General features: G+C 40.1%; 1 protein-coding gene across 2 annotated transcripts; it reads left to right on the forward strand.

Annotated features, from left to right (window-relative positions):
• Positions 1-3,748: 3,748 nt before the first annotated feature.
• LOC148077596 (uncharacterized) lies at positions 3,749-15,111 on the forward strand. 2 transcript variants are annotated; one of them, XM_087794282.1, is made up of 5 exons: positions 3,749-4,068; positions 11,611-11,709; positions 11,793-11,936; positions 12,390-12,442; positions 13,090-15,111. In XM_087794282.1, exons 1-4 carry the CDS (start codon positions 3,987-3,989, stop codon positions 12,428-12,430), a joined length of 366 nt encoding a protein of 121 aa, XP_087650408.1. In that variant the 5' UTR covers positions 3,749-3,986; the 3' UTR covers positions 12,431-12,442; positions 13,090-15,111. The 2 variants fall into 2 exon arrangements, with proteins under 2 accessions (XP_087650408.1, XP_087650406.1); XM_087794280.1 differs by having other exon boundaries at positions 12,390-12,438.
• The last annotated feature ends 52 nt before the right edge of the window (positions 15,112-15,163 follow it).

A 15,163-nucleotide genomic window follows, 5' to 3' on the forward strand; every position in this document is an offset into this window, starting at 1 on the left:
CTAACATGTCGTTCTTACACTCTCTGCACTCACTGCTGCTTTTTTTACAACTTCTTTCTCCACCATTACTCACAATAAAACACAACAAAGGATGTTTTGATAAGGTCATGAGTGTTCTGGTGATGATTTCAGTCAGAGATCTTATCAAAGAGAAAACGTCCATGTTGTAACATCGGCTCAGGTGTGACGTGAGAAACATCTTAGAAAACATATTTGTCGGGTACAAGTGCGACTCACCAAAGGGACAACCGTGACTAAAGGTGCGTTTCCTGTTTTATGTGTTCAACTTTAAAAAGGCTAAATAAATAAAACGCTCACAATTACGCTAAAATAAACATTTCTGATGGTGGATTTTGCCAGACTGAAGTCAAGTGTCGCCCTAATATGTCCTTCTTTATTTCAAAGGTATCGCACACGAGTATCGTTTCCAGTTCTGGGCTCAGGCCTGTGGCAGCTCGCTGGTGTTAAAGCGTTTCTTGTCAAGTTAGCTACTTGGTCGATCACGTTAGCAAACATCTGTAAGAAGGGATCTTAAGTGGGAGCAGAAGCCTTCCTGGACGTGGATGGAACAAGCTGGAACTATTCTTTTGTTCCCCCCTGGCCTGGTGCTTCCTAACTGTAAACAGACTCTAACATGGTAATGAACGTCAAGCCTTTCTTACCTGGAGCTGCTCAGAGTAAAGACGTCCAATAGTTCAAAGTGATCCCTTTGTCAAGTTGACGATCCAAATCCTCAAGTGTTGATATTTGGAGTTTAGTTAAGTGGAATCTTGAATTAGATTTGATTGCTTGACGAGCAGACAATTTAACTGTGAAAATCAGCTAATGGAATTATAGCGATAAACTCTTGGATATTGATTCCTTAATGTTATAATTAAAAAATGTATTCGGTTATTTAGGTCCAAATACGTTCTTAGTAAAAGGCAGTTTATTGCAAATAATTTATAATAAACCTTGTAATTATTTTTTTTTTGAAAATAAACCAAAACGGGTCAAAGAAAAAGTTCTAAAACAAACCAATTTAACAATTTAAAATAAGAACTTTATTAGCCGTCGGAGACATTTCCATATCCGTTTCATGGTTCAACTCTGACGTCAATGGGGGCCACATCATGACCCCCAGGCTGCTCCATCCATGTCTCAGCAGCCGACCTTATTCTCTGACATTAAGACTCACAAATGAGGAGAAAACATTGAGGTCTATTTCACTTATGAGCTCTTCTTCATCACGGCGTGGATCTTATTTGATAAAAAGAGGAAATACTTCTTCTCTACGGTGGTAAAAATTATCTGCTTTTCGTTTGTAGTTTTCATTTGTCCTTCAGGGCCACCGTAGATGGGACTTTCTACTGCAGCCCGTGGAAATATTGGGTTGTATTGTGGGGAAGCCTTTTCTCTCGGCCAACAATCTAGAAGTGAGTGGAGGACAGCAACGGATCAAGTTCTCAATCCATCCTGCTCTGCAGAGGCAGGAGGACGTTCCTTCAGTGTGGGAAGCACATACTACATGACTGCGGTCGCCGGAGTCGCATGTTATATCCGTGTGTGAATACATGTGGTCACAGGGAATCGTAAGCGACGGAGTAAAAAAATCCAAACGTTGTGTAAGAACGCCGGAGCAGGAGTGTTAACTACAGCCTGAGAGGCGCCAGATAGTTTGGCACCGAGTCAGCGCATGCGGGAGAGCTTGGATCACCTTGGGCAAGGTCCTCTGTGTGTGTTCATCCCGCCTGGTTGCCATGGTTCCTGCCGGAGAGTTTTGTCACAACATCTGCAGCTTTCTAGTGCCTCATTACAGATGAAATCACTTCTCAGTGGAAACTCAGCTCATGTGTGCTGCTCCGGGTCCTCGTCGTGACACCGGAGCACAAAAACATCTGTGCAACAACACTCTGAACTTGATTACGCCAGTGAAACATGGTGATGTGAGCTGTTTACTGGGGAGGGGGTTGGTCCGCGTCTGTTTGACGTTAGCTCTGCTGGGAGAGGCCGTTCACGCCGACAAACGCACACAAAGTTCCAGAGGAAAAAAAAAAAAGGGAAAAGAGTATGTGAACTAACTTTTATGAGACTTGCGAGGGCAGTAACAAGGAGGATGGGAGAAGAGAATGTTAATGAGACCGTGAACGCACCACCGTGATCACAGGAGGGTCTAGATCGCTGGTTCACAACCCCTGGTCCGGGGACCTGTAACCTAGTGATGGTCTGATGAAGCTTCATGAAGCAGTGTCATTATTTTTCAGAGTCCACTAGATGGCGGTCTCTGCTCTATTTGCCTTTGTTTTGAACAACTGTTCTAATGAAAAAATCTCATCATTTTTAAACGGATGGCGCCACCTACTGACCTCTAAACCACATGACACTGCTTCATGAAGCTTCATCAGACCATCACTACTTATTTGTCCCACGTAAATTATTATTTGTTGACATAAAAATAGCGGGAAAGGAGTCAAAGTCTTCATCTCGGTCCAAGTAAGTTGTAAGTAAGTAAGTAAGAAATGTGTATTTATATAAAGCTTTTTTAGACCAAATTAGAGCTATTTGGCTTAAATATGAAGCAAGTTACAGCCCTTAAAAAGTTGCAAGTCCTCCCAACGTTCTTGGCCTTCTGCATAATTTTTAACAAACCGTCATCATCTGAAAATCACGCTAGCTTCCTTTTAAGTGCATGCAAGAACGTTAAAGGTTAGGTATACAGTGTATATTAATAACTATAGCTGAATTAAATTAAAGCTGAATTAAATGGCCTTTGCATATCTTTATTCTTTAGCGATTTCGTACTCACTTAAATCAGGAGTCTTCAACATTTCCTCGCACCACGGACCGGTATTATGTTGACATTATATTCACGGACAGACCTTCTGATAAAAACATTAAAAATAAATCGTCTAAAGTTTGTTTCAATCCTTTTCAGGTACATTTTTCTTACTAAAATAATGTGTCAAGAACCGCAAACTCATTTTACTTTGAGGAAAACACCATCTTTCGTCAAAACAAAACCCATTTTCCAACAGTAATAATCATTAATTTAACAAAGTAAATCTTGCTGTACGACCCAGTAACAAATAGCTCACAAGTCGGTAATGGTCCCTCGGACCAGAGGTTTGGGACCACTGATTTATATAATCCTCTTTGTATCAGTTTCTGTGAAAAGGTGTTTTATTTTGGCCAGATTTTCTCTGAAATAATAACATTAGTCTGTGACTCATCGGTCAAGTTTACTCCAAAAATAAGAAAGTAAAACTGAGTAAAAACACTATATGTGAGAAGGTCTTGAATGTAACAGTGATCCCGGGTGCAAGAGAAGGTTGGAGACCCCTGGTCTGAGATCACATGTGAGGATAGGTTCCTCCAGCAGACTCTGATAAGACCGCAGGCATGAATCCTCTGGCCTCGCTGGTGCATATTTGCAGCAGTGGACTACACCCACCCCCAGACTCCAACAACAGCAGCCCCTCCACTCTCATGTCTGAGGCTGGAAAACAATCCTCCAGCAACAGTCTCAGCACAGTTTCCCATGTGCTTTGAAAAAGTCACGTTACTTCGAGTGAATGGCATCTGGATCTAAGTGTTGGGGGACCCCAGGATCCAAGGATCCCAGACCCAGGATCCAGGGGTCTTGTGTGTTTTGTTGGCTGGGTGACGTCAGCAGGCGTGGTCACAACAACCTTCAAGTCTAAAAAGTTGGAGAAACGGAGAATAAAAAGAGTTGGAATCAAACGTGTTCAGAGTGTTTACGCGCGGACGTGATCGAGGACAGAGAGGCTGGACAGAGTCACGGCGGGTTTCCTGCACAACAGTGGATCGAAATGAGTCACGTCAGCGTGGGTGTGTTCGCTGTTAAAACACACACTCCTCGCGGGTGACTCACTCTGAGGCGCGCTTTTCCATCCCTGAGAACCAGCGACCAGGACTTGTGGAGCAGATGAACTTTCGGGACCGAGAGACGCTCTCCTCCTCCTCCTCCTCCTCCTCGCGCGGACACCATGGGCTCCCACGCGCTCGCGGCTCTGTGCGGACTCGTGCTCGCGACCCTCGGCAGCTTCCACGCCGCGTGCGCGCAGAAGAGTGAGTACTTCACCGCTTTGTTTTAAACAACGAGTACACGTTTTTTGGTGCGTGTTTTGTCCGCGGGCGGTGACTGTTCCAAATAGTGGGCTCGGTCGTGGATCAGATTAGTGGGTCTTGCTTACAGAACCGCTTCCTCCAGCAGCTGCTTCTCTCACCGGTTCCGCATTCCTATCTGGGTCCAGTCCATCCTCACGCTGAGAGGGACCCCTTTGGACTTAGAGTCGCAACACAAAAACACAATAAATACTGGTTGAGAACTCGTGGATCGCAGGTTTGGATCGGATCCTGCAGCCAATAATAGTCCAAAATTGAGTTTAATCCGAAACACGTGAAACCATGTTTTATTCACCGCGCACATCTGGACTTCAGCTGGAGGGCTGATCCGGTTTAGGACTTAAAATGCTGGAGCCCTCCACCCAAAAACCTACTCTGTTAGCATTTAAATTGAAATCCCGAGTCTGAAAACTCACTCCAGCGCTGAGAAGGGATGATGATCCGCGCCTCTAAGTCACAGAAAACAACACTGGACTACTGCAACAGTTTGTTTTCATGTCTTAACAAGAAAGAGCTGTCTCTCCTGCAGTTGATACAAAACTCTGAAGCGAGAATTCGGACCTGCTCTAGTAGAAGAACTTGCATTTCTCCGATCCTTAAAACTCTTCACTGGCTTCCAGTTTCTTTCAGGATCAACTTTAATATTCTGGTTCTTACTTTCAGATCTATTCATGGTCAGACTCCTCCTTACGTCAGTGTAACTCCTGTTGTGTTATCAGTTTTATCTTGACCTTTAAAGTTTATACTTTATTAAATATGTTGTTTTGATTGTTTAAGCGCTTTGTGACCCTGGTCTGGAAAAGCGCTATACAAATAAAAATTACTTACTTACTTACTTACATGTATAATGTAAGTCACTCATAGATCCACACGCACCAAGATACATGTCATAAACCAGGATTATCATCTGGTTATTTGTCAGCTCTGGTTGGTTTGTCGCAGCCACAAGAAAGTGAAGCCTGAGGTCTTGGTGAGCAGTGAGTGAACTTGTGTCCTCTCAGTGTGTTTGCTCCAGGCACTCTGGTTTCCTCCCACAGTCTGAAAGCAATAAGTGATCTCAGCTAAATTGTCTGCATGTGTGAGAGATTGTTCTGTCAACCTGCATCAAGCCTCAGCAGCAGACGTTATTGTGTGTTATAACTTTTGAATGATAAACAGGTTTAAAAAAAAAATGAAGATGCAGAAATGGAATCTGAAGTCTTTTAGTCATATTTTTTAACCTTCATGAGCAAATCTCCTTATATAACGTTAGTTAGTCGCTATTAAAAAGACAAAAACTAAAATAAATTAGAAATTGGTGGTGATTTATTATAAATTGAAAAAGGAGGTTAAGATTAAACACACGTACACATTAAAAAACATACTGTACACTTGTTAAAAATAATAACAAAAGCAATGATACAAATAAAACCAATATTATGATTAACAAAACAATTTACATTTAAAAAAAATCATAACGTACAAATAAATTAACAAAATAAAGTAAAATGAACAAATTAATAAATAAAAATAATGCTAATTATATAAAAAACAATAAACATTTTGCTTAGGTGGGTTGTAAACACTAATTGCATAGTTTTGTTAATTAGCCTGAAAGGAGAAGTTGAATCTCTCCTTCCTGCAGCACGGGTGAATAATTCTGTCAGTAGTAAGGTGTTCTGGAGCGTGTGTTTAAAATCTGAATACATGTTGACAGATGACTAAAGATGAGTCGAGAGATTACCTTTTCACGCTAACATAGTATCATTGTTACTCTAAAGGCAAAAAAAAGAAAAGAAAATATGTGTGGATATCTTGCTTTTGAGGTATTTAACTGCATTCAGAACAAGTTAACCAGCAGGAAGATGTAAATATAGTTTTTGATGTGCAACCTTCACTTAAAATACAGTAAACAGGATGAAAAATGAAAGTTATTTAGTCTTGAAAAAGAATATATTAAAATACAAAATAACTACTTAGTACGACATTAATCTTCAAGTTATACTTTTTGTTTTTGTGGCAGTTATCAAGGTGGTAATTCATCCAGGACTACCTCAAAAAAGTGCTGAGCATGTTTAAAGTAATAGAGACGTGAGTCGAGTCACTGTGACTCACTGTGTTCACTTTCATTGACATCACTAACTCAACAGTAATCGTTGCCCACCACAGTTTCTATTTCCCGCTGCCCCGGTCTCTGCTCTCAGATCAGATTGCTCTCGAGTTGTTTCCTCCGACACCGTGTGATGTGGTTTTGTCGGGGGTCAGGCAGCGGTCAAGGCTCACTTCCTCACGCTGCCCTTGTGAGCGCTCCAGCAGGAGTCCAGCTGCTCCCAGTGGATGATGTAGCGCTGACAACATCAGCAGGAATGCTCGCAAAAAAAAACAACTGTGACCCGGGCCGTAAAAATGACTCAGACCCAGGTTCCACGGAGGCCCCGGGACTCTCGGAGGAAATAGAAATGTGATTTAGTCACATAATTAGATTTCTGGAGGTCAAAATACCTCCGACATGACTTGTGCAGCAGGTGCGTTCTGGTCCCAGCAGCTGCCTAAGAATGACCCTCTTTGTGCTTGAAAATGTGACATGCTGCGAGCCAGAGACCACCATAAAACGCCCCAAAAATATGCGGCTCAAGTTAATTAGAGCGGAAAGATTTACACCAAAAAATGTGACGAGCACGATGGGAACGTTAAAAGCAACAGTTAGAACCACTTGATGTGGTCTAGTTGTGAGACTGCTTGACACTCTTTACCTCATCTGTCCCAGTCGTCTTAATTTCAAGTATCAAATCATAACAAAGTTATCTCGAGACTCTTTACTCTCCTCTTGATGGATGGAGAGAGGGATGGATGAACTGAGGGGAAGAGAGGAGAGTAAAGACTATGAGAGTGTGAGAGTGTTGAACTTTCTCGTGACTATCTAAGGCTCACTGATGAGAACAGGGAGGGAAATCTGGTCTGTGGTCCAAATGATTAAGCTGGAAAAGTAGTCGAGCGTCGGGAAATCTGTGACACAATTCCTCTAATGAGGTAGTGTCGTCTGTATCGCTGCCAGGAATACCGGGAAATACACATCAAAGGTATAAGATTACACTAAAAAGCTGGAAAAAACACTCAATTATTAGAAGAAATCTCCATAAAAGAAACAAGAATACTTATGTCTAACAAAACTTTAAGGTCCTTAAATCCTCAATTAAGAACTTATTTGTTACTGTTCGGATGTTGTTCAAGAGATGTATCGACCAGAATATTTCAAAAATAATTCTTAATTCTATACGTTGAAGTGAACATTGTTTAACCTTCGTGAGGAGGTATTTAAATGAGATTTAATGTCTAAAAAAAAAGCCATGAACATAATCAAATGACATTAAATGAAGACAAATTATCTTAAATTATAATAACACACATGTACATGTTATATAAAGCTATAGGTACTGACCACTGCAGATGTGGTCGTCCCACAGTTCTGTGAGAATCGGTGGATTCATGGTGTCTTGTTTTAATGCTCAAAAATCATTAATTTAACAAAAACCATATTAAATATATATAATTCATCTCCCAAAAACAAGATGATACTTAAAGGATTTATAAAAATAAAATTAAGCGATTTGGGAAAAACAGGTCAATAAGTACTGAAAAATGAGTGTAAAAAGCTGGCAGTAAAGGAGAATAATACATTTACAGTTTTCATCAAACTATCTTATAAATATGTTGATTTTGTGTGAACATCATGTTAGTTTCAACACTTCTCAGTATTTAGACATGCGCTGAATAACATCCATTACACAGTTGAAGATTTTTGTGTCAAAAATCATTAATTTAATGTCAATATACACATTAATAACTAAAGTAATAAAACCAGATTGAAGCAGTTGTCGGACTATAGAAGCTTAATGTCAGGGCAGATTTTAACGCCTCATATGTTGAATATGAAGCTTGCGATTAGAAAGTCAAGCAGTCTGAATTCGAGTCTTGCTCAAAGACAGCGTTGAACCCGCTGTCACTTGGGTTTATGTGAATTCTTGAACACTTTAGGCAAAACAAATGACTGTTCTCATCAACACAACATGGGGACGGGAACGAAAGAATCAATAGTTTATGATTTCCCAGCATGCAAAGGGGTAAATATTTGATAAATCATTCAACACTGGCGCGTCCACGTCCTTAACTAATATTAATAAACAATAAACAGGAGGCGCCGCACACACACGCACACACACACACGGTCTCCTAGCAACGGGAAGCACACACAGATTGTGTAACAGTCGCTGTTCCATCCAGATGTGGAAAGTTAAACATGCATTCTTCCCTTTCAATAAAGTCGCAGCGACGCGATGAGCAGATGAGTTTCTCCACATTCGTCAGCTCTATTGAAATGTAAGCACACGTCTTTCATCCTCACACTTCATCATCATCTAGGGTCGGGAATGTTTCGCTGTATTTACTGACAACTGTACGACTTATGACGGCCATGAATAAAGTCTTGTCATGACAGTTTAGAGCAACACAAGCGACGCCTTCAGGGTTTTTCTCAGGACTTTGATGTCTTTCGTGTTTTATGTTGGTTTTGATGTTGCGATCTGATAAGGCGACCTCGAGTTCCCCTTAAAATGACTTTTACTACTTTTTTTTAACACTTTTTTTCACACTAGTCGGAGCGGATTGTCGTCGATGACGTGAACAGACTGTGTCACACTGACAGTTATGATGATCAAATATATTTATGATATTTCAAATGGTTTACTCCTTATTTATTTAACCTTTAGGGACATTATTTTCAATTCCTCTTGTCCTGATTCAGAACTTAGAAGGCAACTAATATGTGGATTTAAGTGCGTCTTAAATAGATGTTGGACTCTATTGTATCATCAGTATGTGTCTGTTTGTACAAAACTCTCTTTTCATTGAAATATTTACATTAGAAAATGTGTTTTTCTAGAGAATAAATCTCTGCTGTGATTGGTTAAGCATCACAGTTTGTCACCGCGCGTCATCAATTCTGGAAGTCTCCACCTCCTAGGAACTCGTTGTATAAACAAAGCAGGGCTTGATTACAGCTGGCTGGAGGAGGAGTGAAGACAAAAGAACAAAACAAACTACTATTGAGGCTTAAAAACCATATTAAATAGATATAATTCATCTCCCAAAACAAGATGATACTTAAAGGATTTATAAAAACAAAATAAAGCGATTTGGTAAAAACAGGTCAATAGGTACTGAAAAATAAATATAAAAAGCTGTACAACAGTAATGGCAGTAAAGGAGAATAATACATTTACAGTTTTCATCAAACTATCTTATAAACGTTAAATAAATGTTGATTTTGTGTGAACATCATGTTAGTTTCAACAATTCTCAGTAAGTAGACATGAGCTGAATAACATCCATTACACAGTTGAAGATGTTTGTGATGGATATTTTAAATAAATGTTGAAGAAGGAAAGTTAAAAAATGTACTGTAACCTTGGACAGATCCGGGACAAAAGATAAGAAGTAAGAAAGTCAGTAAAGTCACCGTAGAGTGGAGTAGACTTTATCAGGAGTGTCTAACTATTGAAACATGTCGATCACATCGTTGCGAGGAGCAGCTGTGAAAACATGAAAGCAGATGAGAACAGTTCCTCTTCTGCTGAAACCTCAGAGCTTCTTTCTCACAGTCAGAGGTTTGTTCAGTGGAAGTCGCGCACATATACAAACATTTGAGCGGAAACAGACTCTGAGAAACATCCTGCGCCTCAGACAGCGTCTGACCGTCGCCTCCAACCGAAACCTTCTGCAACACCCTCAGACCTGAGAGCAGCAACGCTTCTGTCGGTGAGAAAACCACAGAGTCACTGAGGTTCTTCCTCGGGCCCCTGACGCGTGAACACACCAGTGAAAAACAAGGTTCAGGGCACAGGAAGGGCAATGTTTCCTGGTCATGAATCAGCAGGTTTGAGTCAAGGACGAGTGGAATAAACACTTGGACGGAGGAAGAGATCTGCTTATAAATAATAGCTGCAGGATGTTACAGTTACAGACACACAGTATCAGAACGTTTGTGTCCAAACGCTTCCATATTTCACATTTGTGTTTCTTATTTACAAATATCAGCAAATAAGAAACACAATGATACACCAAGGTTACTTGTTACTTGGTTCTTGAACTTTTAAGTATATATTTTATTGGGTATTGTATTGATTGTTTAAGCGCTTTGTGACCCTGGTCTAGAAAAGTGCTCTAAAAATATAAATTACTTACTGTTCTATGTTAGTCTTTGTATCCTTTGTCTTTGTTATTTTTCTTTGATTTATGTTCTTTATTTTTATCTTTAGACTTAGATTATATCATCTTCTCTTCAATAGAGGATCAATAACGTTTTACCTTACCTTACCTTACCTTACTTACTTACTCTGCTAGCTTAGCATCAGACAACCTAGCTAGGTTAGCACCTGTCAAACGTTTACACTTTTATAGCTTAGTAACGTAACATCAATGTTAACGACTTGAACACAACACAAATTGGATACACATTTGTTGTTTTTTAAATGCACCAGCTGTGCTAAAGTTAGCATAAGCGTAAAGCTGTTTTTTTGTTTGTTTTTTTTAATTAATTTTTCACTTTAATAAAAATAAGACTTCAAAGGTTTTCTTGCATCTTCTATTGGATTTAAAAATCACAAATGTTCTACACATAATATGGCCGAAACACACAAAAATATGATTTTAATAATAATGATGGAAAACTTTTCTATGAAAAAAGTCTAAACCTTTTTTTGATTGAAGCAGCTTTTCTTATCTTCTGGAAGGAAATGTACTAAGGGATTAATAAAGTAATATCTTAACCGATCTAAATTCATAGTTTAGAGCAGTGGTCCCCAAACCTTTTCCTTTGAGGGCCACATAGCTTTCCTCTTCTCTAATGGGGGGCCAGGGGTCAGTTTGTAACAGGCAAAGCGGTACGATCACACTGGTGCCTCAATGTAAAATACTATAGTTTTCAAGAAAGCCACACATAACCAAACCACCTCTCTGGGTTCCTCACAGAAACAAGATATCATTTTAGGCCCCAGAATGTTCTTCCAAACCAGACGTTCTAAGAGAGCAAAAAGTAAAAGTAGGCGGGTGAATATAAAAAACACATTTTTGGATTTTTATTTAGCTACTCCAAAAAAACAAATGAACCCTTGTATAAATTTGTATTTGATAGAAAAAGGGAAAACATATTTCTGTTATTGTTGAGGGAGGCTGGTCAAAATGTGGAGGTAGTTTGGTGACGACTGGATCAAAAGGATCCTTAACTAACTTTGTGGTTACACTTTATTTTAGTATGTATTCTCTTTTTATCTAAGCTGTATCTAGAGAATGACAGAGGGATTTTTAATTATTTGTATTATCTTCTCTTGCTAACCTGCCTCACAATCCCCTGTTAACAACGGTAAGTCGTCCGAACACTTCATAAAGTAATGAATAGAAGAATGTCGTGTTAATGTGTCACAAACTAACCTGTGACTTCTGTGCCTCCAGGTAAATGCGGCAATTTAGAGTTCTGGAATTCCGACTTCGACGTTTGTGTGCCATGTGCCTCGTGTAAGCAGTACCCGAAGACTCCCTCCTGCAACACATGTAAGACCCAATGACAGCAGCGAGTGTGTGTGTGTGTGTGTGTGTGACGCAGTAATGTTGCAGTACGGTGTGTTCGATGGCAGGTAAACTCGTGGAGGAGACGACCGACATGTGGAAGCTGGCGGCCATCACCAGCTCCACCGTCCTGGCAGTGGTTCTGGTGGGTGCGGCGCTGATCATCGGGGTGATGGTTCACCGGCGCAAGTCGCACAAGAGACCTCTACGCGGTGAGACAAAAATACAAGAATAAATACAAGATTATTTGAAGTGCGATGTGTTGTTAACATGTCATTATTAAATGTAAACACCTAGTGGTGGACCTAGTAATTGCATCTTCACCTGAACGACTTTTTATATCCTTACTATGTATTTCTTCTACTTGCTAATGCCAACTTATATTTTTATATTTTAAATTTGGACTTTAATCAATGATTCTGCGTTCTTTAGTTTTTAATATATTCAAATTATTATTATTAGCATTAGCATTAGCATCTTTTGTGGCTGTTATGTTGTAGAATTACAGCTAAAAACATTCGTTCTTTGTCTTCACTCAAACAACCATGTTTTTGGGATAGCATCAAATTTACCTTTTTGGTTTGTTTAATAAAACGTTTAGCTAAAGCTAATTCTTTTGTACGGAGTCTTACGGAGTCTTATTCGTCTTTTTTTGTTTCCGACAGAACCTATCGAAGAGACGGCGGGGCCTCTGTATCATGCCTGAACATCCCAGTAGGTATTGTTTCTATTTCAATGCACATGTTGGAGTCTATTGACTATTATTGCTCTGGTATTTTCTTCGCTACACCTTTTTTTTTATTATTTTGTAAACAATTTTCAAAAAATGTTTTTGAATATCAAGTGAAAAAAGGTGTTAGGAAAAAGTTCAATGTGACCAGATTTTTAAATGAAAAAATCTTGAAAACTTCATTTCATGGAGTGTTCACTTACCTGACAGTTAACATTGTTCTGATGTAATGATGAAGTATTCTGCTTTTGTATAAATAATTAACAGGAATAATTTATATTAGTTAATCGCAAATAAAAGAAGTGAAGAGTAAAGTGCAGGCAGGGCGATACAGGTGGATTTAAGGCGTGTTTTGAAGATGAAGAAGATCAGAAATGATATCAGATTTTTTTCGGAGTGAAGTCTGTTAATACAGGCTTAGATGTGTTGAACACATGAAGAGACATGTTGGGCAGAGATTTATGAAATGAAAACAAATAATTAATTTCCTGGATGAATGAAATGAGAACGGTTGTGACAAGGGGAATGCCAAAGTTAAATCACAGCTAATCTTTTTTTTTTTTTTTTTGTTCAATTGTGCATTTTTGTTTATAAAAAATGTGTATTAACATGAATAAACGTTGTGCTCCCAACAGACTCATCCGCCACTCAAAGAAAAAAAATGACAGAACCGTTTAGCGTCTGGTTTTTGGACTTGTAAGAGGAACCAAGGACTCCACTCTGACCACGGCGTCTCTCGCGACAGCGACCCGAGCCTCTAACTTATTGGAAGAGAGTGCTCAGTTCTCATGTACAGTCGACTCTGTAGGACCAGTTCTACTAACAGCATCATCCTCAAACCATTGTGTGCATTAAAGCCGTAGCGGACCTCAGCAGTTTCACAGACAAGATGGACACACGCGTGTGCTTCCCGTCGTCCTGAAGGATGCGACGAATCACACGGACTCTGACGTACTGTCCGGCACATGACGGCCGTTTGAATGTAGCTACTTTTGTTGTTGTACGTGAACTCTCTTCCCTGTCGTCGAAACCCGCCGCTTCCGGCTCAGGACCGCAACCACTTCTGTGGCGTACCATGCTGCATGTGGACTTATCTCCATGGCGACCAGATTACACCGGCCGTTGACGTCCCCGTGCTAAATAACTGGCTGGAAGGATCAGCTCTGGTCATCAGACGTTGTGAAAAGTGTGGGAATGTTGTGAGTAATGTCGGTGTGGTGGAGCAGCTGCAGTGTTTTGATCGCGGACACGTCTCTCGGTGCCTTTGACTTCCAGAACTCATCACTTTTATTAGTTTTCAATCTTCAGTCTGTCTGTACTGTCGCGTCCACAGTTATGTAAGACGCCCACGACCCAACTGGGGCAGTCTTGTGAAACTCCTAAAATACTGGTGATCAAATGTGAAGGAAGGACTGACATAAATCATGGAGCAAATCTAATGTACAGGCCAAATAGGTGCAATGATCGTTGCCTCATCGAGCCCTTGATATTATTATATTTGCTCCACAACAATCATTTCACAATTTGTCAGCAGTAGAAAAAAAACATTCGAGTTTCCCGGTAACTGAGACCAACTAGTGCGTTCACTGACCATTTTATGGCTTTAATCATCTGTGACCTGTTAAGAATTTGATGAATTCCTCCTGTTGCACCGACCGTGAATCTAAGCGTCTGATCTGATGATGTCATTCCTGGCTACAGCTGCCAAAATAACCAATCAAGACGCAGGAATGAACCGAATACCTGACGTGAATGAAATGCAGTCTTTTTGGGCGGGAGAGGTTTCCCCAGAGTGTGAGGCTGAAGGTAAAAAAAAAAGGGGTTTTCAGCCACGAGCAAATTTGATTTCTTTTTTCACTCCTTTCCATTAATAGGAAGGAAAAGAAATACGAGAGAGACACAGCTGCGAAGGGGTCGGGCCTCAGTGTCGGGGGGGTTTTCGAGGAAAATGTATCGAGAAGGAGACAAAGCTAGAGATTGAGAGATACACAGTTTATCTGGTGGTTTCAGAGGCTTTAACTGCTTACTCTAGACAAGCTTGTCTGTGGCAGTATAAGATGTCTGGACTCATGGTGAGGAGCCTGGTCATCCAGGAGAGACTTCAGGATTGTATTGTTTGATGAAAGTGGCAAAGTTGTGATTTGATTTTCAAAACACAAGAGGACGAAGCAAACGTATGTCCCTCTGTACATCTTTAGTCTGTTTAAAAGGGACACAAACTATATATTTGTTTCAATTGTTTTCAATTATTTATGTAGAGATCAAGCACATTGTAAAGGGACTTCAGTGAAGTTATGATGAAGCTTCCAGCCAGCGATGATGACGATGATAGAGCAATAACTAACACTTTTGTTCTTCCCTCTCTTGTTCTTCCTCTACCTGTATATAGTGATGGTCTGATGAAGCTTCGTGAAGCCGTGTCAATTTTTTCAGAGTCCACTAGATGGCGTCCTCTGCGTCCAACTTTTCTAATGAAACTTTTTTAACTGATGGCGCCACCTGCTGACCTCTAAACAACATGACACCGTTTCATGAAGCTTCATCTGACCATCACTACCTGTATGTACTGTTCATGCACTGGCTTCTTTTTACTTCTTTGTTAACACCTTCGTGTACCAAAAAATGTATTTTCACAATAAAATGAACAACTTTCTCCAGGACGTACGTCAGTTCCTTCACACGCCAAAGAAACCGACACACATGTTTGCA

Source organism: Callionymus lyra, chromosome 6 (assembly GCF_982586985.1).
Source record: "Callionymus lyra chromosome 6, fCalLyr1.hap1.1, whole genome shotgun sequence".
Classification (NCBI taxonomy): Eukaryota; Metazoa; Chordata; class Actinopteri; order Syngnathiformes; family Callionymidae; genus Callionymus; species Callionymus lyra.

Bases quoted from the DNA above. Each gene is read 5' to 3' on its own strand.
- LOC148077596 (XM_087794282.1), top strand. From the start codon at position 3,987: ATGGGCTCCCACGCGCTCGCGGCTCTGTGCGGACTCGTGCTCGCGACC. The intron at 4,069-11,610 runs GTGAGTACTTCA...CTGTGCCTCCAG, and splicing joins CGCCGCGTGCGCGCAGAAGA to GTAAATGCGGCAATTTAGAG. The intron at 11,937-12,389 runs GTGAGACAAAAA...TGTTTCCGACAG, and splicing joins GCACAAGAGACCTCTACGCG to AACCTATCGAAGAGACGGCG.